Source organism: Macaca mulatta, chromosome 11, assembly GCF_049350105.2.
Source record: "Macaca mulatta isolate MMU2019108-1 chromosome 11, T2T-MMU8v2.0, whole genome shotgun sequence".
Lineage (NCBI taxonomy): Eukaryota > Metazoa > Chordata > Mammalia > Primates > Cercopithecidae > Macaca > Macaca mulatta.
In genome coordinates, this window is record NC_133416.1 from 129,508,643 (window position 1) to 129,532,941 (window position 24,299).

General features: G+C 53.6%; 1 protein-coding gene across 3 annotated transcripts in view; it reads left to right on the forward strand.

Annotated features, from left to right (window-relative positions):
- MLXIP (MLX interacting protein) overlaps window positions 1-14,467 on the forward strand; it is a 68,475-nt gene extending 54,008 nt beyond the window's left edge. For 2 of the 3 annotated variants that reach the window (XM_015153014.3, XM_028830022.2), the window contains exons 7-17: window positions 170-259; window positions 1,658-1,749; window positions 2,708-3,347; window positions 4,734-4,855; window positions 4,989-5,166; window positions 6,987-7,108; window positions 7,689-7,790; window positions 7,919-8,046; window positions 8,311-8,434; window positions 10,455-10,584; window positions 11,196-14,467. In XM_015153014.3, the coding sequence (XP_015008500.2) occupies window positions 170-259; window positions 1,658-1,749; window positions 2,708-3,347; window positions 4,734-4,855; window positions 4,989-5,166; window positions 6,987-7,108; window positions 7,689-7,790; window positions 7,919-8,046; window positions 8,311-8,434; window positions 10,455-10,584; window positions 11,196-11,317 (1,850 nt within the window). In that variant the 3' untranslated portion in view covers window positions 11,318-14,467. Of the gene's footprint in view, window positions 1-169; window positions 260-1,657; window positions 1,750-2,707; window positions 3,348-4,733; window positions 4,856-4,988; window positions 5,167-6,986; window positions 7,109-7,685; window positions 7,791-7,918; window positions 8,047-8,310; window positions 8,435-10,454; window positions 10,585-11,195 lie in introns of all 3 variants that reach the window. The other variant, XM_077955491.1, reaches the window with a different exon arrangement.
- Window positions 14,468-24,299: the final 9,832 nt, after the last annotated feature.

Consider the following 24,299-nt stretch of genomic DNA (forward strand, 5'->3'; position numbering starts at 1 on the left):
TGAGGGTTCGGAATGGCCACGAACCCACGAGAAGGTAGAAATCCCAGCCAGCTCCTTGGAAGACTCTAGAATGTGAGCAGGGCCAGGAAAGTCTGTTCCAGGCCTTTTTTATGTTCCTGCAACATTGTCTGAGAAGACAAAATGGTTCCTCTCTCTGTGATTCTTGCAGCACATCTGGGAAATGCAGACATGATCCAGCCGGGACTGATTCCTTTGCAGCCTAACCTGGACTTCATGGACACCTTCGAGCCTTTCCAGGGTGAGGACCAGAGGCAGACAGAGCATGGCTGCCTGCATCTCCCCCAGCCCAGCACAGAGCAGATTGCTGCCTTCCTTTAAGAGCAAGACTTGGTAGAATGGGCAAGGGGGCGAGCACAGAATTTTTTAAAAAACTAAACTGTTTTTTGTAGTAACTGCAAGGTCTGGGAAGTTTTTCTGGGACATTGTTCAGCAAGGAAATTGGTCCTGGTTTTAGCCGTGACCGTAAGCAGTTCTCCCTCGAAGCAGCAGAGGGCGCTGACGACACAGCCAGCTCCCTGCCAAGGCCCTGCAGTTAGATGGGTCCTTGAGCCCCTGCTGTTGTGAGAGCAGCAGAAACGCCAGGCCTGGGAGTGTTTCAGAGCCCAGGATAGTTGCCAACATGTGTGGTTCCAACCAGAGCCCCCTTTCTACAGAAAAAAAAGGTGTCTCTAAGGGTAATGCCTCTGGCCATGGCACCCCCTGGGCCATGTGGGCTTTAGGGGTTTAGTCCTTGATTTGTTTGAGTCTTTTTTTTTTTTTTTAGAGACAGGGTCTTGCGCTGTCACCCAGGCTAAAATGCAGTGGCTCAATCATGGTTCACTGCAGCCCTGAACTCCTTGGCTCAAGTGATCCTCCCACCTCAGCCTCCTGAGTACCTGGGTGGTTCACTGCAGCCCTGAACTCCCGGGCTCAAGTGATCCGCCCTCCTCAGCCTCCTGAGTACCTGGGACTACAGGCACACACAAACACACCCAGTTCATTTCTTCATTTTTTGTAAAGACGGGGTCTCCTATGTTGCCCAGGTGATCCTCCTGCCTCTGCTTCCCAAAGTGCTAGATTTACAGGTGTAAGCCATCACACCCAGCCTGTTTTAGTCTTTGTTATTTTGAGACAGAGCCTGGCTCTGTAGCCCAGGCTGAAGTACAGTGGCAAGAACACAGCTCACTGCACCCTCTAACTCCTGGGCTTAAGCGATCCTCCCGCCTCAGCCTCCCGTGTAGTTGGGACCACTGGTGGCACCAACCAGGCATGGTGGTTGGCACCATTTTTTTGTTTGTTTGTTTTTTGAGATGGGAGTCTCACTCTGTCGTCAGGCTGGAGTGCAGTGGTGCAATCTTGGCTCATTGCAACCTCTGCTTCCCAGGTTCAAGCCATTCTCCTGCCTCAACCTCCTGAGTAGCTGGGACTACAGGCATGCGCCACCACGCCGGGCTAATTTTTGTATTTTTAGTAGAGATGGGGTTTCACCATGTTGGCCAGGATGGTCTCGATCTCTTGACCTCAAGATCCGCCCACCTTGGCCTCCCAAAGTGCTGGGATTATAGGCATGAGCCACCATGCCTGGCCCTGTTTGAGTCTTGATTCCAGCAAATGCTGGGCACACTGAGCTCAGAAGACCCCTGCTGTTGTTTTTCAGACCTCTTCTCTTCTAGCCGCTCCATTTTTGGCTCCATGCTACCTGCATCTGCCTCAGCACCTGTACCAGATCCCAACAACCCACCTGCACAGGTAGAGGAAGCTGGGGGATGGGTGGGGGAAGGGGCTGGCAGGCACAGGGCTACTCATCAAAGGTTTGCTGCCGGAGCAAGGCTAATGACATAGCCACACAGTCACCAGCAAAGCGTCAAGCGGTGCTACACCAGTGCTAATGTGCAGAGGCACGATTCCAGCCCTCTGACAGCATCCTTCAGCACCCATGGGTGGGAGACTCTGTCGGTCCAGGTATGCTCCTGCCTGAGTGCCAGGTAACCTATGTGCAGCTAGCTCTGCTCCGACTAATTAACATGGAATTAGCTAGACAGAGAAGAAAAGCATGGATTACTAATAAAAATATCTTCTGTATATTTCTTTCACGTTTTACTAAGCAATCCAAAAAGTTGCTTACAAGTGCTTGGGCTACAGAGCTGAGCGAGGTACCATTCTTTGTCCTTATGGAGCCCTCATGCTTATGCCCATGACCAGTTAGATACTGGTAAGCTGGCATCATCTTCAAACAGGCTCCAGGAAGAATTTCTACTGCAGAGACTGGGATCTGAACCATTCCTCGTAGCTTTTCTTATTTAGGAAGAGGTGGCCTGATGACCAGTTGACACGTGAAATTGTCCTCGGGGAGCCCTGAGCAGCTGCAGTCCAGGCTACCCCTGCTCAGTAACAGAAGATGGCAGAGACTTTGGGAGACTGCTGGACTCCAGAAACAAGATATTCCCAGGCTGCTAGCCAGCTGTGTGAGGGCCGTTGCCTTATCTGAGCTCTGAGTTACTTAGTTTTTAATGGAAACAAGACCCCCGCAGACACGCAGGGAAACACAAATCCCTGTCCCCAGATCAGCAGCCATGGGCATGGAGACATGGCCTTTGTGCCTCTGTCCTAGCGCCTGGCCTGTGTAGTTGGACTTGGCAGTGTGCAGTGCTAGAAAGGAATTGTCTGACCCCAGTGTTGCTTCCTGGCTCCTCTTTTCCTTTTTCAGGAGAGCGTCCTGCAGACCACCGCCCTCCCCACTGTGAGCCTGCCTGACAGCCTCATCGCGCCCCCCACCGCCCCGCCCCTGGCTCACGTGGACGGGCAGAGCTGTGAACACACCTCCCGGGCTGAGGACCCGTTTATCCAGCCCACGGACTTCGGTCCCTCAGAGCCACCACTGAGTGTCCCACAGCCCTTCCTCCCCGTCTTCACCATGCCCCTGCTGTCTCCCAGCCCCGCTCCACCACCTGTCTCCCCCGTGTTACCGTTAGTTCCTCCTCCTGCCACTGCCCTGAACCCCCCAGCTCCACCCACCTTCCACCAGCCACAGAAGTTTGCTGGAGTGAGCAAAGTGCCGTCTGTCATCACCCACACGGCCTCCGCCACCCTCACCCATGACGCCTCTGCCACCACCTTCAGCCAGAGTCAGGGCCTTGTGATCACCACCCATCACCCTGCCCCATCAGCGGCCCCCTGTGGACTGGCACTGTCTCCTGTCCCCCGGCCTCCTCAGCCACGGTTAACTTTTGTGCACCCCAAACCTGTATCCTTGACTGGGGGCAGGCCTAAGCAGCCCCACAAAATAGTGCCTGCTCCCAAACCAGAGCCCGTGTCCTTGGTGTTGAAGAACACCTGCATCGCCCCAGGTGAGCCAGGTGGGGGAACTCGGTGTGGGGCTCCCCCTGACCCAGAGCAGAGGGATGTTTTCCCATCCCAAAGGCTTTCAAACTTGTGACCACCACCCCCACCCTGGTGTGCACATGTGCGCGCATGCACACACAACCACTTAAATGAAACAAAAGTGGCATTAAATAATACATGTCCATGATCTAGTCCATTTTCTGTGCTCTATCTTTTTTTGTTTTTTTTGTTTGTTTTTTTTTTGAGACAGAGTCTTCCTCTGTCACCCAGGCTGGAGTGCAGTGGCATAATCTTGGCTCACTGCAACCTCCCCGTCCTGGGTTCAAGCAATTCTCCTGCCTCAGCCTCCCGAGTAGCTGGTATTACAGGTGTGTGCCACCATACTCGGCTAATTTTTGTTTGTTTGTTTTTTGAGACAGAGTCTCACTCTGTCACCCAGCTCTAGTGCAGTGGTGTGATCTCGGCTCACTGCAACCTTCGCCTCCCGGGTTCAAGCGATTCTACTGCCTCAACCTCTTGAGTAGCTGGGATTATAGGCACCCATCACTACGTCCAGCTAATTTTTTGTATTTTTAGTAGAGACAGGGCATCACCATGTTGGCCAGGCTGGTCTTGAACTCCTGACCTTGTGATTCACCCTCCTCAGCCTCCCACAGTGCTGGGATTACAGGCATGAGCTACCACGCCCAGTCCATTTTTTTTATTTTTAGTAGAGATGAGGTTTCATCATGTTGGCCAGACTGGTCTCGAACTCCTGATCTCAGGTGATCTGCCCACCTCGGCCTCCCAAAGTGCTAGGATTACAGGTGTGAGCCACCGCACCCAGTCTCTATTCTCTTTTTTTTTTCTTTTTTTTTTTTGAGATGGAGTTTCACTGTTGTCGCCACGACTGGAGTGCAATGGCGCAATCTTGGCTCACTGCAACCTCCGCCTCCCGGGTTCAAGTGATTCTCCTGTCTCAGCCTCCTGAGTAGCTGGGATTACAGGCATGTGCCACCACACCTGGCTACTTTTGTATTTTTAGTAGAGACGGGGTTTTACCATGTTGGCCAGGCTGATCTCGAACTCCTGACCTCAGGTGATCCACCCACCTCGGCCTCCCAAAGTGCTGGGATTACAGGTGTGAGCCACAGCACCCAGCCTCTCTATCTTTTTTTAAAGTTAGTCACAACCTACAATGTGAAAACACATGGTCCTGGCTATCTCTTTACTGGTTCTATAACATATCTCCTTCAAGAAGTCACACAAAGTTTTAGGTGCCTTGGTGCCTTCGTCTTCCTGTCCCCTGCAGTTGGAAACAAGCTGTCTCACTGGCAGAGAGGCAGCCTCTGCAGGGTGGGCCAAGCCCTGTGGCCCAGGGCTGCACCTGAACCTCCTCCTTGTCCTGGCAGCTGCCTTTTCAGGACAACCACAAGCGGTGATCATGACGTCAGGGCCTCTGAAGAGAGAAGGGATGTTGGCCTCCACGGTGTCCCAGTCCAACGTGGTCATCGCACCTGCTGCCATCGCCAGGGTGAGGAGGGCCCTGGACAGACCCGCCGTGTCCTTCTCACCCTGTTCCTGGGCAGCCCTCACCTGAGACGATGGGTGTGCCGCCCTGCTGTGCATCAGCGGTCGGGGGTGACCTCTCTCCCATGTCACTGCAGGCTCCTGGGGTCCCGGAGTTCCACAGCAGCATCCTGGTGACAGATCTCGGCCATGGCACGAACAGCCCGCCTGCCCCCATCTCCCGGCTCTTCCCGAGCACAGCGCAAGACCCCCTGGGGAAGGGCGAGCAGGTCCAGCTGCATGGGGGCAGCCCCCAGGTCACTGTCACAGGGCCCAGTGAGTGTTCACTCAGCAGGATGGTTGGGACATCACAAGGGAAGTAACTGGGCCTGCTGTGGATCATGGGGGGCGCTTGCTGGGTCCTCAGGACGGAGCCTGGGCTTAGAACATACAGTGAGGTCTTATAAGCCTGCCAGTAACACAGTCTGGGAACATGCTCTGTGGGTGGCAGGATGACCTGTGGTGGCACTGGCAGGGCGAAAAGTAATGGGCACGTGGCCGTGTAGGTGACCAGTGTGCTCAGGGAGTCCCAGCTGACTGCCCACGAAGGCCTGGCACTGAGCTGCTGTTCTCACCCAGAGAAGGGATTGAGGAGCCCTGGGGTTCCTGTCTCTGGGAACTTCAGCCTGGGGTTGCTGTGGCCACAGAAGCCACCCAGCCTCATCTGGGCACCAACATGGCCTTCCCCAGCAGGTCTCTGCACTACAGGTCTGTGCCCCATGCCCACTCTTGGGCCATCCAGGGGTGAGACAGTCAGAGCAGGACTGATTTTGCCCAGGGACATCTGAGGAGCCAGCAGGCCAGGTCAGGGACGAATGGTTTGCCCGAGGCTGTGCTGCTGGTAGAGGGTGTAAGCAGATGGGGCCCCTTCCCTCAAATGCCTGCCGTGCCAGGAAGGGAAATGGAAATGGCCTCTTTTCTTAAATAAAAGCATGGTGTAGGCCGGGTGCAGTAGCTCATGCCTGTACGCCCAACACTTTGGGAGGCTAAGGCAAGTGGATCACTTGAGGTCAGGAGTTCAAGACCAGCCCGACCAACATGGCGAAAAATAAAAATAAATTTTTTTTTGTCCCTACCTAATAATAATAATAATAACAACAACAACAGGGTGTAGTGGCATGCACCTGTAGTCCCAGCTACTCAGGAGACAGAGATGGGAGAACCACTTGAACCCAGGAGATGGCGGTTGAAGTGAGCTGAGATGGAGTCACTGCACTCCAGCCTGGACGGCAGAGCGAGACTCCGTTTTAAACAAACAAAAGCATGGTGTAACTGCTCCTGGAACTCTGTGAGCGAAGAGTTGTCTCCCTCCTCAGGAACACACGAATGAGGGAGGGTCTCTGACTTAGCAGGCTCGGCCAGCAGGGGCCTTTTCCAAGGACAGGCTTTGGAGAATAAGGACTCTTCAGTCTGGAAAGACAAAAACACAGGAGAGTTGGGAGTCAGGCCCCTCAAATAATCGAGGGAGAGTTTAGGGCCAACCATTGCCTTGGTCTCTGGAGTCTCAGAACACAGAACTTAGAGCCTGCTGTACAGCTTCACGGGGAGTTTGGGGAAAATAATCCAACAGAGAGGAAAGGAAGCTGAGGCATTTGTTACAGTAAAGCGGGATGGGCCAAGAAGGCCGAGTCCACCTGGGGCCAAGCGCGGTCGCTCACTCCTCTAATCCTAGCACTTTGGGAGGCTGAGGCAGGTGGATCGCTTGAGCCCAGGAGATTGAGACCGGCCTGGACAATATAGTGAGACCTTGGCTCTATAAAGAATGTTTTTTAATTTAAAAATATAATAATAATAAGGAGCCCACCTGCGAAATATCTCCTAAAGTGACACCAGTGACTGGAACACGTCACACAGGGTGGCTCCATCGTGTTCTGTGTGGGTTAAGGGTGTTTTTGTTGTTGTTATGAATTTAAAATTTCTGGGGAGTGAATAAGAAAAATCTAAGGAAGCATGTGTGTGCAGTTTAAAGAACCAAGTGCAGCACATGGGTAGCAGCGAGCACCTCATAACCCTGCAGAGACCCCGGGCTGCCTCCTGGTGGCTTTGAGGGGCCAGGGCTCCGTCCCCCGTCCCTCAGAGGAGTCTGTCCTTACCAGGTCGGGACTGCCCAAACTCAGGGCAGGCCTCTCCATGTGCATCGGAGCAGAGCCCCAGTCCTCAGTCTCCCCAGAACAACTGCTCAGGGAAATCCGACCCCAAAAATGTGGCTGCACTAAAGGTACCGCATGTCTCTCTTGGGTCTTGGTTCCCTTGGGAGGAGGGGAGAGGAGTGCAGAAGGACATCAAGGAGCTGTGTCTGTCTGGAAGGGAGACCTCAGACCCAGCCAGAGCTGCCCAGGCAGGGGTGGATCAGAAATGGGCTTCTCCTTGCCCCATCCCACAAACCAGCCCTGTGGGGACGGTGGGCCCGCTGGAGGCTTCTGGGTAGGCCCCAAGCCGGGGAACCAATGCTGAGTCCACGTAGTATGGCAGGTACCGCATCAGTTGCAGGAAGGGTGTGGCCACCACCAAGGCTGGGCTGGGTGGGGAAGGCAGGGCTTGCAGCACCTGGGATGCACCCGTGCAGCCCCGCGGTTCCCAGCCCTGGCTGTGCTCCATTCTGCAGAGCAGGTTTTCTATGGTTCCCCGTCTTGTCCCCGCGGCTCCTCATTGGAGCCTTCAGCTTCTTGTCATGCCCTCCTCCCACGTAGCTCTCTAGCCCTGGCCCTTGGGCACCCAGCATCAGCGTAGGGAGTGAGGAGGGGTGGGCAGTGTGCCTGCAATGTGCCTGTCTCAGTGACCAGCGGGTTCTCCAGCAGAACCGGCAGATGAAGCACATCTCAGCTGAGCAGAAAAGGCGCTTCAACATCAAGATGTGCTTCGACATGCTCAACAGCCTCATCTCCAACAATTCCAAGCTGGTGAGTTGCCAAGAGTGTGGGCCGTGGCAGGGCAGGGGAGCTGGCAAGACGTGCTCCCTGCGTGGTCATTGCTGGTGGCAGGCCTGCTGGCTGTGGGTGCCGCCTCCAGCCACCTGCCCCTTCTGCAGACCAGTCATGCCATCACACTGCAGAAGACCGTGGAGTACATCACCAAGCTGCAGCAGGAGAGGGGCCAGATGCAGGAGGAGGCCCGGCGGCTTCGGGAGGAGATCGAGGAGCTCAATGCCACCATCATGTGAGCTTCTGGGCCTTGGGGCTCCAACCAGGCACCCCAACCCCACGCAGGGCCCGCCTCAGAGGTGGTGGGACCCTGTGGCCTCGTCACTGGTCGATGTCTCTTTGCTGCAGTAGTTCTGCTCTTTGTCACCCTCCTACCACAGACCTCTCTTCCCTGTGCCTGGCTGCAGCACGGCACTGGGCCAGCCCTGTCCATCTTGTGTCCCAAGGCCCTTATTGGCCACTGGCTGCTCCACAGCTCCCACGGCTCCTGTCATTTCAGCTCCTGCCAGCAGCTGCTCCCTGCCACGGGAGTCCCCGTCACCCGGCGCCAGTTTGATCACATGAGAGACATGTTTGACGAATACGTGAAAAGCCGGACCTTGCAGAATTGGAAGTTCTGGATTGTATCTTTGGGTTTTCTTTTTGCTCTTCCCCGCCCCCAGCCAATGCACTGAAGCCACAGACCTTGGCACTGTAGTTACTTTAGAAAGACTCTTTAAATGCCTGTCAGCGAGCTCCTCACGACAGGCAGTGCTAGTGTCTATCTCGGGAGAGAGTGGTCCGGCCTGGCCTGCTGTGTGGGCTGGTGCTGCTGATGGGGCTTCAGGGTGCTTTGCAGGAAGGGCTAAGGAGGCAGAACGGTGGGCTTCGCTCTCTAGGTCCTTAAGAAATCAGGACAATGCTAAAGCCACTTGCAGAAGATGCAGGGGAAGGAGGAGTGGTCCCACAAAGCCTGGCAGCAGCCAGCTTGGTCCTTGAAGCCACAGGGAGGGTGAGTGCCACCCCTGCTGTGACAGGCGGAAACCAGGACTCCCTCCACCGAGTGGCAGAGCCCAGTCTGAAGCCTGACGGAGCATGTCCACCTCTGTCCACCTCTGGGGGCTCTTGGGCCAAGGCCACCCTGCACTTGGCCTTCCAGGTGGCAGCATGGCTCTTACGGGGAGTGGTTCCTGCCTGGTCACTCCCCACCCTGCCACTGCCCTGCCTCTGAGTAAACAGTCAGCACATGTGTTGGGTTGGCTGCGGCATTGAGGCTCGGGTCTGACAGTCAGCGGTGACGGTCGTGCAGGAGGAGAGAATCCCAGTTGCAGCTGTCGGGCAGGGCAGGCACAGCACCTGTGTGTGCGGGAAGCGGCAGGTGTTTTTGTTTGTATCTTTTTTTCCCCTGAGACAGGGTCTCACTCTGTTACCCAAGCTGGAGTGTAGTAGTGCAGTTACAGCTCACTGCAGCTTTCACCTTCCCAGACTCAAGTGATCCTCCTGCCTCAGCCTTCTGAGTAGCTGGAACTACAGGCTCACGCTACTATGACCGGCTAATTTTTGTATTTTTAATGGAGATGGGGTTTCACCATTTTGGCCAGGCTGGCCTCGAACTCCTGACCTCAGGTGATCCCCCCGGTCTTGGCCTCCCAAAGTGCTGGGATTACAGGTGTGAGCCACCATGCCCGGCCATAAGAGGCAGTTTTTAAATGAACAGGTGACAGCCTCCAGCTCTGATTCCCTGTGTTGCTGTTTTACTGCCTGCCCTGGTCCTGATCCCTGTCATTAATAGAGCTGGGTGGCATCTGGAATGAATTGGAGCCTCTTTGATGAAATGGCACACTCCCCATCATCAGGCTGGGGTGGGGGAACTGTGGGCGCCGTCCTGATCAAAGTCCAAGAGGAAACATGCCTCAGGCCTTCACTAAGATGGTCTAGGAGACTGGCATGCATTTTTGCATTTAACACAGAAGGCAAACACCACTTTCAGGCAGATGGCTCCTGCCTTTATTTATTATTATTTTTGAGAACAGAGTCTTGCTCTGTCGCCCAGGCTGGGGTGCAGTGGCACAATCTCGGCTCACTGCAACCTCCGCTTCCTGTGTTCAAGTGATTCTCCTGCCTCAGCCTCCCAAGTAGCTGGGATTATAGGCACCCACCACCATGCCCGGCTAATTTTTGTATTATTAGTAGAGACAGGGTTTCACCAAGTTGGCCAGGCTGGTCTCAAACTCCTGACCTCAAGTGATCCACCCACTTCAGCCTCCCAAAGTGCTGGGATTACAGGCATGAGCCACCATGCCCGGTTGGCTTCTGCCTTTCCACCTGTTCTGTGCTTCTGATGTTCCTGCCACTGTATGTAAGAATGATTTTGATCACGTGGTTGTGCTAGGACCTGTTCCAGACTAGAGACCTTCTGTGTCCCTGCCCCCTGCCCGCTTGGTGTTTGGCCCTGTTGTCCAGATACAGTTAGAGCAGAGTGTTTTCGTGAAGTGGAAGACATACCTTGCCTAGAGATCGCTCCCCCTTTTCCCCAGTGATCCATTCTCTGTGGGCAGGTGCTTTCCAGCCCCAGGGGAAAGGAGTAGGCCAGCCCGGCCACCTTCAGGTCTGCAGTCCCCAGCCCTTCTCTGTGCCTGCCTTTTCTTTAACCACACACTGCAGTTCAGCATAATTATCAAGCCGCTGTTTGAGTCATTCAAGGGCATGGTGTCCACCAGCAGCCTGGAGGAGCTGCACCGGACGGCGCTGTCCTGGCTGGACCAGCACTGCTCCCTGCCCATCCTCAGGCCAAGTGAGTGGGGCAGTGCCAGGGTGAGGGGCTTCATGCTAGTCCTGGAGGGAGGACGGCCCCAGGCTGAGGACAGTGTTTGCCAGACTCCATTGCAGGCAACCAGGTGGGGCCAGGGCAGGGGCACAATGCTGTCCAGGAGGCCCTCAGTCAGGAGCGTCCAGTGGGGGCGGGAGGCTCCTGCCCTCCCATGTCTCCCAGCCTGCTCAGACCCAGCTTGCATGGATCGAGTGCCCACTATTTGCCAGGCCCTGTATCAGGTGCCTTCAAGTGTGTTTTCTTGTGTAATTCTTATAATAACAAGCAAAGATGATCCTGTATGTTAAGGTTATAGAAGCTTAATATCAGAACAGCTGGCAGCCCCGTGGCACCAGGAACAGCATAGGATGCTCCGCCTACGGCAGCTCCTGCTAGGATTTGGGGAGGCTTCTGGAGGCAGAGGGGTGAGTGCCCAGGTCTTGGCGTAGGCCCCCAGCACTCCTCCCTGCAGTCCAGAGCGGCTGCCACTTGCCCCATGTCTGAGCATTCCCACATGGGTTGTAGGTACGAAACCGGGTGTGTGGTGTGTGGTGGTTCTGTGTCACTGCCCGTGTCTGACCCTTTCTGTCTTGCAGTGGTGTTGAACACGCTGCGGCAGCTGAGCACCTCCACCTCCATCCTCACAGACCCGGCACAGCTGCCGGAGCAGGCATCCAAGGCCGTCACCAGGATCGGCAAAAGACTGGGAGAGTCCTAGCTGCTTAGCTGGCATGCAGCCGCATGAGATGCCAGGAGACCCTTCCCTGCTCATGGAGAGTGGGCTGCGCCCCCCCAGCCCTTCCTGACGCTCAGCCTTGGGGCCTCTCTCCAACTCTGCTGGCCCACCGTGGCGTCGGGAGGCCATGCTCAGGTCTGAAGCAGGTTTGGGGCCTGCTGACAGCAATAGCCCGCCTTCGGGAACCCCTTGCTGTGAACTCTCTCACTCAGTGACCTCAGTCACCAACCTCTTCTGCCCTTGGGGCAGCCCAGACAAAAGGGAAGTGCTGGCCGTGCTGGTCCTGCCCTGCTGGTGGCCTGCCAGGCCTGGCGCCAGTGAGCAGAAGCGATGGGATGAGGGTGACAGGGCCTGCTCCTGTCCTGAGGCCCAGCCTTGTCCCTCCTGCCACGTCCTGTCTACATGCATGCCTCTGCCTGATGCCCTGCTCCACTCTCTGGCCTGCCCGTGGGGCAGTCGGAAGGCATCTTTCTTTCTCCCCTCAACTCTTGACAATGCCTGGCCCTCGTGGATGGACTTGGGCTTCTATTCAGGCTTATGCATGGCAGGCTGCCAGGAGGAAGTGCCTTCTTCAGAGAGCCTCCAGGACACATATGTGCAGAAACGGTGGATGTGGGACACACAGGACCAGAATGGAAGTGTGTGATGCACGGTGGCTGCTCTGGCTGAGAGGCCCTGCTGGGTGTGTTTCATCAGTCCCCTTTTAGCTCCACCTGACGTTGCAGGATCCACAGGGACTCAGCTTAGGACTTTCTCGAATGTCACCTCACCACCATGGCCCTTCTGCCATTCTTCTCTACTTGTCTCCAGCTGCAGCTGTTGACAGGTCAAGCGTGTCCAGTGGGAGCTTAGAACCCTGAAGTTCTAGTGTCCGAAAGATCAGACTCCATATCCTGCTGTCAGCCTTGTCATCTTGTCTGATGTCTTTCAGCTGGGTTCCCCAAACCAGGACAGTTCTCAGACCAAGGATGCCCCCACACTCAAAAGTCTGTCCTGTCTTGTGTTTGGAGAAGGAAACAATGTTGGCGGGCAGCACTCTGCGGTGGTCAGCCCTCAGAGCTGTCTCTAGGCATCTCTCAGATCAGACAGCAAAGAATCTACCCAGATCAGGGCTGGGTGGAGGCATGGCTGGGCTGGGGGCCATTTTGAGCCTGCAGCGGGAGGTTGGCCCAGCCTCAGTCCTTGCCCTTTTCCGGCTACCTCTGCAGGGAGCTGCAGGGGCAGGCACTCTCTCCAGCACTCAGGAAGCCCGGCTGAGGGTACCTCCTCGTGGAAAGAACGCACTTTAAAGCTCTGCTGAGGGGTTCGGAGCCCAGGCTTTCAGGCGACTTCTGCCCTCTCTGCCTCTCTTCACCCTCCCTCTCTGCCTGCAGGGCCTGGGAAGGGCTTTGAGGGAGCCTGAGAGTCGTGTGAAGAGGGGCACCCCGGGCTGTCCCCGAAGTTTAGATCCAGTTGGAGGTTCTCCCTGGCTCCTGCAGGCCTGCAGGGGTCTCTCCCCAGTTCAGGCCTCCGGCCAACTGCCTGCCCCCTTATCTGTGCTTCAGCCTTGCACAAAAGCAGCTTGGTGACACCACTCAGCCACTCAGAGCATGTGTTTACAGGCTTTCCAGATCACCTTCCTTTGGGGTGAACATAAGATGAGGCTGGGCTGGTCCTTGGAATTTCCCCTGGGAAATGGTAACAGACTCCATCCTTGACCCGGGGATAAGCATGAAGGCAATGTCCCAAAGGCAGAGGCCACGGTGGTAGGAATTCCACCAAGGCCAGAAGGGAAAAAGGAAGAGGCCACCGTGTCCAGCTGTGTGGGCCCTGGGGAGGGTCGTGAGTGCAGCCCTTCTCCACTTCCGTGCCTTTGTAAAATGTGTAGATAACCGCAGTGGTTGGCTGAGCCAAGAACTCTCCTAAGTCAGTGGCTTTCTCCCCACCCCTTGCTGGGGATTCATTCTTTTTAAACTCTGTGGGATATAAAATTGGCCTCCTGCTGCTTCGGCCTACCTCTCCCTCTGCTGACTTAATGTCATGATTCTGTTTCTTCAGGTATTTAAGGCTGTTAGGTTGTGTGAGCCTTGAAGGGGGTGTGTGTGTGTGTGTGTGTGTGTGTGTGTGTCCCAGCAACTGTCCACTGTCCAGGAGATGCATGTCTTTGTATTGGAGATATTTCTGTAACTCATTCTCTTGGTGCTCACGATTGCCATGGCCATAGGGCCACAGTGCCGTATCTCTGCTGCAGACATGATTGTTTCTTGTTCTAGAGGTTTTCTTGTTTTCAAATCTTGCCTGATGAATCCAGCCAGACCAAGGGGCCTAGATTTGACCCCTGTCCTGGGCTCCTGGGCCAGGTGCAGGGACATCTGAGGCCACTCTGCTGGCCGCCTCCAGTGGGAGCTGACCTCAGGGTGGGCTTTGTTTACACTCATTTTCACCCTGATTCTTGCCCCCACTTTCATAAAAGAAATTTCAAAATGCTGACGCTTTGGAGAGTAAGAAAATCAATCTTGGCTGGGCGCGGAGGCTCCTGCCTGTGATCCCAGCACTTTGGGAGGCTGAGGCTGGAGGATTAGTTGAGCTCAGGAGTTGGAGACCAACCCTAGCAACATAACAAGATCCTGTCTCTACAAAACAAAATTTAAATTAGCCGGGTGGGTGTGGCAGTGAGTGCCTGTGGTCCCAGCTACTTGGGGCTGAGGCTGGAGGATTACTTGAGCCTAGAAGTTGCAGTGAGCTATGATCATGCCACACTGTACTCCAGCCTGGACTGACAGAGTAAAACCCTGCCTCTAAATAAAAGAAAACAGAGGCCGAATGCGGTGACTCACACCTGTAATCTGAGCCCTTTGGGAGGCCAAAGTGGGTGGATCACCTGAGGTCGGTCCGGAGTTCACAACCAGCCTGACCAACATGGTGAAACCCTGTCTCTTCTAAAAATACAAAACATTAGCCGGGTGTGGTGGTGCACGCCTGTAATCCCAGCTACTGGGGAGGCTGAGTCAGGAGAATCACTTGAACCTGGGAGGCGGAGGTTGCAGTGAGCCGAGATTGCACCACTGCACTCCAGCCTGGGTGACAGAGCGAAACCCTATCTCAAAAAAAAAAAAAAAAAAAAGAAAAAAATAGAAAATCCAAAAAGAAAAACCAGAAGTCCTGCTGGAATCCCTGGCGGGTTTCTGAGAAATCGCCCTGTGCTGTCAGCCCCTGCCCTGCACTGCTGCCTTCCGTGGTGGGTGGGAGACCCCAGAGCAGGGCAGGCGCTACTGAGGGCCTTTCTTGGAGTTGGCCGGCAGGCCACACAGCATCCGGCACCCTGGGTGGGCTGGCTGGCCACCTTCTTAGGACGTCTCTACTTTGGAGGATTTTACTGCAGGAAGCAGCGGCAGTGCTGGCCATTGGCGCTGATGACAACATTGGGTTTGGTTGAGGGGAAGGGGCTGGAAAGCAGCAGGCCCCCCAGTGCTGCACATGGTCCCGGAGCCGTCGGCCAGGGGAGTGGGGTCAGTGGTCAGCCAGCCCTCCCATTTCCTGCCTATGGGCCCTGACCACACTCCCTTTTCTAGAAGTCAATCCTAAGGTTTCTCTGCTCTGGCTAAGAGGGATGTAAATTTGGATTCTTGGAGGGCATCACACCCCCAGTCCCTGCCCAGATAAAGTGGCACAATGGCATGCGGCACCTCTTTCTGTTGCTGGGGTGGGGGGCTCACACACCCACCTCATCTCTGTGCAGAGCCCTGACTGGCCCCGCCGGCAGCTGGAGTACAGGTAAGGGCCTCTCTCAGAGGGGAGCTGTAGCCGGGAACTGGCAAGGCCCCTTCCTGCAAGGCCCTAGCTGGCCTCTGGGTGAACCTGAGGTGGCAGGTTCAAGTTTTCAAGATGGTGAGGTCTTGTCTGCTGGACAGGACATTATGCTCTCAGAACTCATGGGAGTGGAGCTGGGCCTGTCCTGGGCCAGTGGACCCCTGTGTGGGGGGAATTTGGGGTGCTGCGGGCCTGATTCTGCACTGGCAGATGGACTTTGCTTTAATCCAGCTCTTTCCTTACCCTGGCTCTGACGTGGGAAGGCTTGGAGGGCCCCTCTCATCACCCATGCTGGCCCTCAGCTGTCCCTTTCCTTTGTCGCCTGGCTCCTGCCTGAGGCCTCCTAGCAGGCACCCTGGGTGTGAGTTGAGCCTCTCTCTTTTCCCTCTGATGGGAAAGTGGCCTTTCCCTCGACACCTGCTCCCTGGCCCCAGAGGAACCCACCCGTTTTGGAGCTCAGCTTGGCCCAGCATTTCCTTGGGGAAGGGAAAGGAGAGCTGGACAGCATGATCCAGGCAGGCAGCGTGTGCAGTGGTGGCCGGCCAGGGTGCCACAGATGTACGGAGATGTGGCGTGTGGCTCCGGGCCCTCGACATCTCTGCTTTGGAGGATTTTACCTTGTCTGCACACCTGTCAGGGGAGAGGGGACAGCAAGGTGGGAGGTTGAAGAGCTTTGAGGCTCAGCAGCATGTTTGTGGCATTCGGTGGACTCCGTGGCCTTGGGCAGCTGGACAGGTTTTTGTGATGTGAGGGACATACATGGGGCACATGGGAAGCTTGACCAGGGCTCCAGGAACGCTGACAAAGCGTTTTAGGACCCCCACCCCCATGCCTGTACCAGGGCTGGCCTCCAGAGTGGGTGAGGACAGAGCAGCTGTGGGCTTTTCATTCTGAGGTCTTGGCCCGCCCTGGCTACCGCATGGGACTCTTTGCTTGTCAGGGCTTGCAAAAAATCAACCTTCGAGAAAGAAAAGGGAACTCTTCACGTTGAATGTTGACTCTGTGTGTGTGTGTGTGTGTGTGTGTGTGTGTGTGAGAGAGAGAGAGAGAGAGTGCGCATGCGCGTGTGCACTTGCACAAGCTTGCGTGTCCGTGTTTACTTCATGGAATTTTGTTTTTGTGAAATCCCCCTCCAATCATGTGTCAGAATTTACCTCCATGCCCCAGTCACACTGTTGGTTCTGCTCTCTGAACCCGGGTGTAGCTCATTTGAAGGACTCTCTTCTGTGTTTCCTAACAGTTATTTGGTGGTCTCAAGAGTTGAGGTTGTGGAGGGTTGGGAGAAACTGAAATTCTGTACATTTCCATAGAGTTTACATCCTGCAGTTAAAAGGCAGGAAGGGCTTAGCCCGGGCCCCACAGCTCCACGCCGCCCCCCACGGGCCGCCCACAGTGCCCCCGTTTCTCCAGCTGAATCTTTTTCGAACAGCCCAGGAAAGGAAAGCGGGTTCGCTTGCTGATTTTGTTCACAGCGGAAGCACCATGTTCTGTTCCTTTTTTAGGTTCAGTTTGTTGTGTAAACGGCGGTTTTTTCTGGTGTGAGCTTTGGTGATTGTGGCAGGGCTCCTCTGAGGAGACGGTTCCACCTCGTGGTTTGAAGAACAAACCAGAGAAGAGTCTGGTTTGGCCAGAGGACCCCTCTGGCCCACGTCACCCTGAGTACGCCCCTCTGATGCTCTGCTGTCAAAAAGCACGTTTCCACCAGCTGTATTCAACACTACAATGCATTTTTAAAACTATATTTGCATCCAAGACAATAAAGAAACCTTATTTTTTTTGAAAAGCCTGTGATGTGTGGCCTTAAATACTATCCTGTTGCGCAGTGGGAGAGATGGGAAAATGAAGAGATCTGAGCACAGGCCAGCTCGCTCCTTCTAATCTCGGGAGGTGTGATCAGCCTGGGATGGAGGCATCGGGTGGGAAAGAGGCCCAGGGTGGGAGGGCGATTCTGGAGGTGTGTCCAGAAAGTCAGTGCTCCTAAAGACAGGCCTCCCTGCAAAGGCTGATGAGAAAGGCCCAGTGTGGCAGGTTCTGCCTGTTTCCTCAGCAGGGGCTAGTGAGGCAGGCCACTGCTCCAGGCCGCACCCAGGTGGACAGAGCTCACTGGTGCCCCTGTAAACCTCTCATTTCCTCATCCAGGACTTGGGCAAACAGCACCAGGCCTGCACACTTGACAGTTTCACGTGAAATCACGTGTGTCTGCGTGTTCAGTAGCCCGTGGAGCTCTGTGCTTAGAGAGTGCAGTCATCAGCACAGCCAGCACTGGCCCAGCTCTGCAAGATCCTCAGTCACAGTGGGAACCTCCAGGCACTGTGGTTCCCCTGCTTATTATTGACTCAATACCAGAGATGGGAAAGACTAGAAAACTGACCAGTAGAAATGTCCCTTTGTTCAGGTGCTGAGAAGGTTTAGCTCATCTCTGTTTCATGTAGAAGCTTTTCTCCGCCATTTTCCTGGGCCCCACACCCACCCATCTGGTCCCTTGTGCCTGGACAGGGTGACCCAGCAAGAAGAGCCAGCCCCGCACGGAGCCGTGGGGTTGATTCACGAGATGACTGCCCAGATCTGGATCTCGATGTAGAATGCAGTGGGTTGATACACAAGCTCTTGTCTGATCAAACCTCCACGCCTCCCCTGAGGAGACACAAAGCAAGCCTGGGCCTTGAGAACCGGGGGTCCTCGAGAGAAAGGTGAACGCCTCACAGACTCCTTTGGGCTGGAAGGAACTCGGTTTCCACTGAGCTCAGCAACAAGTGTCTGTGTTAATGTTTTGAGCACAGCTCCATACCTACCTGGGATCCTAAAAGATGGTAGAGACGTGATTGGAGGAGAAAGCCGAGTTTTCTTTTGGGTTGGGGAGGGAGTAGCAGCGACAGGAGCAGGATCCGGAGGGAGCGAGGCCGGTGCCCTGGAGTCCCGTTCCTTGATGTGCACTGGGCCCTGCTCAGGCTTAACGTTTGCGGCTGCTGCAGGGGCACGTACAGCTCTGCACAGTTCTCAAGGTGGTGGCGTGGTTAATTCCATTTACAGATAAACCAGAGTCATATCTGAGGTAGCAAGGCCACATGGGTCAGAGAAGCCTAACAGGGCTTTTCCATCTTGTAAGTGGCCTCTCCATCCACCACTCACCAAGCCCAAATCCAGAGAGTTATCCCTGATGTCCTTTCTCTCCCCTCCCAATACCAAGTCCTGCCAAGTTTCTCTTCTCAGTTTCTTCTAAATACATCATCCGCTTTTCTCCGTCCCCGCTGCCATCCCCCCTGTCCAAGCCACGCCATTGCCCAAGCAGCTCAAGTAGTGACCTCGTCTGTCCTCCACATCACAGCACGAGCTTTCAAAACCCCAAGTCTAGCCAGGTCGCTCTTCAATCCTTCCAGTGCTTTCCAGATAAAGTTCTGGGCCCTCATGGAAGCCCTTCCCCTGCTTTCTTTGCTGTTTTTTCGTTTTCTGAACACACCAGGTTTGGTTTGGTTTTGCTCTTTACAGTTTTCCCAAGGCCTGTCTCCTCTCTCCAAGCCCTTCTCCATCTCTACTCTTTTCCTTCAGGTCTTTCTTTAAACATCAAATCCTCAGAAACCAGCCTTCATATGCCCTCCCCGCCGCACAGGTGCACGAACACATGGAGTCTTGGAGCAGCTCTCAGGACACCGATCACGTTAAATTACTCAGTTTCTCTTCCCCACCAGATTCCGAGCTCACCAGGACCAGGGCCTGGTGCCCCCGTACCTCGCACAGACCTGGCAGGAAGCAGATATCCAGACAGCCAGGGGACAAACCCTCCCCAAGCTCACCCCACTCTAGCTGCCTCTGCCCACAGCTCTGGGAACTGGTGGGGCAGGGGAGGAAAGGGGATCAGAGGGGCAGGGTTGAGCGACAGTAGGCGTTGACACTGAAGACTGTGTAGGTAATTTCAAAACTTCAACTTGAGTAATTGTAGCTATAAGACTAATCTCTAAATGGCGTGAAAAGTATTTCATCTTGATGTGGACTCGATTCTGTAGAACATGGTTTCCTTTATTTTCGGTAAAGATCTGAAATTAGACTTGTATAGAGTGGTGTGATTGAACTTATCCTGAAGTTTAATGCATGTACTTTTTACCTTTTTAGTTCAGAAAATCTCCAGTACACACAGAAATGGAGAATAGTATAATGAGCTCCTTCGTCATAATGAATGCCCATCATCTACTTTAACAATGATCAACTCCGGGCCGATTTTGTTTTCTTCTGAGACCTCACACTCACCTCCATTATTTTGAAGCACATTCCAGACACCATATGGATTTCATCTGTTAAGTATGCCTTTATTTTTTTCTTTTTTCTTTTTCTTTTTTTTTTGAGACAGGGTCTCACTCTGTTGCCCAGGCTGGAGTACAATGGTGCAGTCTCAGCTCACTAAAACCTCTGCCTTCCCGGGTTCAAGCAATTCCCGTACCCCCTCCTCTCGAGTAGCTGGGACTACAGGTGCCTGCCACCAGGCCGGGCTGATTTTTATATTTTTAGTAGGACAGAAGTTCACCATGTTGGCCAGCCTGGTCTCAAACTCCTGGCCTCAAGTGATCCACCCACCTTGGCCTTCCAAAGTGCTGGGATTACAGGCATGAGCCACTGCACCCGGCCGTAAGTATGCTTTTCAGTACGATTTCCAGAACTGCATATATACCTGCAAAGTTGGTCATTTAAAAGTTCCCAAAGGCTTTGTGAAAAGCAACAAAATGAGAAACCTGGGGAATGGGACATTCTGATTGATCAGATTTTCTGTTTCACTGAAAGTCATTAGCTAGAAAACCCTTATTGTGTAGAGAGGGGAAAAACTTTTTAAGATAACAGTCTACTTTCCTGCCTTAATGGGCTTGGTGCAGTGAGCAGTCTAATCTCTTCATCTAGTCTGACTGATTTTCACTCCTGGGGGAAGTACTGAACAGAGCTGGTTGGTTCCATTACAATTTTGCATTGGGGATGGGGCCTGAGTGATCAGGGATTAGCGGTCCTCCCCACCTGCCCCTGTCACCTGTCCCACAGCCCTGATTCCAACATGTTGGTGTCTCCCAAGTTCCCAGCACCACCCATCAGTGGACTATAGTGACGCTGTGTCAACTTTCCTGTATGTACTGAGATCTGTGTAAATTTCTCTAGTTTCTGTCCCTCCTTTCCCTAATACTTGCTGTATTACCAACTCTTCCTTTTTTATTCTCCTTTGACCAAAATGTGGGTACTGGCCTGGTGCGGTGGCTCATGCCTATAATCCCAGCACTTTGGGAGGCCAAGGCTGGCAGATCACTTGAGGTCAGGAGTTTGAGACCAGCCTGGCCAGCATGGTGAAACCCTATCTCTACTAAAAATACAAAAAATTAGTCAGGTATGGTGGCAGGCGCCTGTAGTCCCAGCTACTCAGGAAGCTGAGGCAGGAGAATTGCTTGAACCCGGGAAGTGGAGGTTGCAGTGACCCAAGATTGAGCCACTTCACTCCAGCCTGGCGACGGAGTGAGACTCCCTCTCAAAAAAAAAAAAAAAAAAAAAAAAAGTCCAGGCACGGCGGCTCACGCCTGTAATCCCAGCACTTTGGGAGGCTGAGGCGGGTGGATCATGAGGTCAGGAGTTCAAGACCAGCCTGACCAATATGGTGAAACCGCGTCTCTACTAAAAATACAAAAATTAGCTGGGCGCAGTGGCAAGTGCCTGTAATCTCAGCTACTCAGGAGGTTGAGGCAGTAGAATCACTTGAACCTGGGCAGCAGAGGTTGCAGTGAGCCAAGATCACATCACTGCACTCAAGCCTGAGTGACAGTGAGACTCTGCCTTAAAAAAAAAAACAAAAAAAAAACAAAAAACACCCACAAATTAGCCAGGCGTGGTGGCACACATTTAATAATCCCAGATACTTGGGAGGCTGGGGTGGGAGGATCACTTGAACCCGGGAGGCAGAGGTTGCAGTGAGCCAACACCGTGCCACTACACTCCATTCTGGGCAACAGAGTGAGACTCCATTAAAAAAAAAAAAAAAAAAGGGCTGGGCGCGGTGGCTCATGTCTGTAATCCCAGCACTTTGGGTGGCCAAGGCGGGTGGATCACGAGGTCAGGAGATCAAGACCACGGTGAAACCCCATCTCTACTAAAAATACAAAATTAGCCGGGGTGGTGGCACATGCCTGTAATCCCAGCTACTCGGGGTGCTGAGGCAGGAGAATCACTTGAACCCGGGAAGTGGAGGTTGCCATGAGCCGAGATCACGCCATTGCACTCTAGCCTGGGCAAAAAGAGCGAAACTCTCAAAAAAACAAACAAACAAAAAACAGTAGCTGGGCATGGTGGCGGGTGCCTGTCATCGCAGCTACTTAGGGTGCTGAGGCGGCAGAATTGCTTGAAACTGGAGGTGAAGGTTGCAGTGAGCTGAGATTGTGCTACTGCACTCCAGTCTGGGCGTCAAAGCGAGACTCTGCCTCAAAAAAAAAAAAAAAAAAAAACCAGATGTGTGTACTGAAGGTTGTATTTTAATGAGGCTTAGAGAATACAACAGTGACTTTATTGTAAATGCATTAAAATCTTTGTTGATACCTGCAATCGGTGTGGTAGGTGGCTTCTGAGCAGAGATCCACCAGCAAAGGGGTTGGGGGCAGGCCGAGGAGGTGGAAGGCAGGGCTCCCATGCACAGCCCTTTAGGGAAGGGCAGACTTCACAGAAACAGTGGCCAAATCTCACATCTGCAGAGGTTTTGTCTTTTCCTGGACCATTCCCTTTGCTACCCCCTGGGGCTTGCTCTTGTCAGTTATCTCTTCTGTCCCTTGCATTTTTCTCCCTTTTCATCGACTCATTCCTCCCCATTCACAAGTTTCTCTTTTTCAAGTCTCTCTACCTCTAACTTACCTTACTTTCCATCTCTGTGCCCAAAACTTGTTCCTCCGCAAACATTCTGCACGCCAATAAACGGCACTGGCGTCTCCCCAACTGCTCCAGCCGGAAACTCAGACTTCACCCTGGCGTCTTCCTTTCCCTCTCTTCCCACGTTCAGCCTATTAGCAAGTCTCGCCAATAACACCTCCGAAATACAGACGGCCCTAACTTAGGATTCCTTTTTTTTTTTGAGACGGAGTCTCGCTCTGTAGCCCAGGCTGTAGTGCAGTGGCGTTATGTGAGCTCACTGCAACCTCCACCTCCTGGGTTCAAGCGATTCTCCTGCCTCAGCCTCCCTGGTAGCTGGGATTACAGGTGTACAGGTGCCCGCCTCCATGCCTGGCTAAATTTTGTATTTTTGGTAGAGACGGGGTTTCACCATAGTGGCCAGGCTGGTCTTGAATTCCTGACCTCAAGTGATCCACCCTCCTTGGCCTCCCAAAGTGCTAGGATTACAGGTGTGAGCCACCACGCCTGGCGATTTAGGATTTTTTGATTTTAGGATGGTGTAAAAGCAATACACACTCAGTAGAAACTGTACTTAAGATGTCGAATTTTGATCTTCTTCCAGGCTAGTGACATGCCGTATGATCTCTTCGTGGTGCTGGGCAGTGGTGGTGAGCTGAATGAGGGCAGACAGGCAACACTCCTGCATCCTGGGCTGCCAGGCGCTTTTGCCCAACTGTAGGCTGCTGTGAGTGTTCCAAGCCCTTTTAAGGCAGGCTGGGCTGAGCTATGATCAGGAGGTTAGGTGTATTAAATGCATTTTTTACTTAACATTTTCAACTTACAGTGGGTTTATTGGGACGTGACCCCATTGTAAGTCCAGGAACATCTGTAATCACAGACCCAGCCACCTTTCCCCATCCCCACTGCTATCACAATAACCCTCTTGCCTGGACAACTTGAATATTCATGTTGTTGTTGTTGTTATTGATGTTGTTTTGAGACACAGTTTCACTTTCTCACCCAGGCTGCAGTGCAATGGCGCAATCTTGGCTCACAGCAACCTCCGCTTCCCAAGTTCAAGCGATTTTCGTGCCTCAGCCTCCTGAGTAGCTGGGATTACAGGCATATGCCACCGCGCCTGGCTAATTTTTGTACTATTAGTAGAGATGGGGTTTTGCCATATTGGCCAGGCTGGTCTTGAACTCCTGACCTCAAGTGATACGCCCAGCTTGGCCTCCCAAAGTGCTGGGATTACAGAAGTCAGCCACCCCGCCCGGCCTGTGTTTTGCCTCTTGCTGCTTTCAGTCAATTCTCTATATAGCTGGAATGGTCTTTTTAAAAGATGCTGCTTCAACTTCCAACGGCTTCCCATTACATTTAGAATGAAATCCAGAGTCCTCATTGTGAAGTGCTAGTCTCACGAGATATGGGTCCTGAGTGACTGCCTGGGTGACAGCTGTCCTGTGCCTGGACGTCTTCTTCTATGAAGTGTGGATAATAATCACATCTCTCCCATGGATTCTTGGAAGAATCAAATTTGCTGAGTTTGTAGTCAGCACCTATAAAGGCATAAACTTTTCTTTTTCTTTTTGAGATGGAGTCTCACTCTGTCACCAGGCTGAAGTCTAGTAGCATGATCTTGGCTCACTGCAACCCCCACCTCCCAGGTTCAAGTGATTCTCCTGCCTCAGCCTCCCAAGTAGCTGGGATTACAGGTGCGTGCCACCACATCCAGCTAATTTTTGTATTTTTAGTGGTGATGGGGTTTCACCATGTTGGCCAGGATGGTCTCGATCTCTTGACCTTGATCCCAAGGTGCTGGGATTACAGGCATAAGCCACTGCGCCTGGTCCAGCAGCAACTTTTCTTTTCTTTTCTTTTTTTTTTTGAGATGGAGTCTTGCTCTGTCAGCCGGGCTGGAGTGCAGTGGCGTGATCTCGGCTCACTGCAAGCTCCGCCTCCCTGGTTTAAGCAATTCTCCTGCCTCAGCCTCCCAAGTAGCTGGGATTACAGACGCATGCCACCATGCCTGGCTAATTTTTTTTTTTTTTTTTTTTTTTTTTTTTGAGACAGAGTCTCACGCTGTTGCCCAGGCTGGAGTGCAGTGGCGCGATCTCGGCTCACTGCAAGCTCCGCCTCCCAGGTTCCCGCCATTCTCCTGCCTCAGCCTCCTGAGTAGCTGGGACTACAGGCGCCCGCCACCACACCCGGCTAATTTTTTGTATTTTTAGTAGAGACGGGGTTTCACTGTGGTCTCGATCTCCTGACCTTGTGATCCGCCCACCTCGGCCTCCCAAAGTGCTGGGATTACAGGCTTGAGCCACCGCGCCCGGCCCTA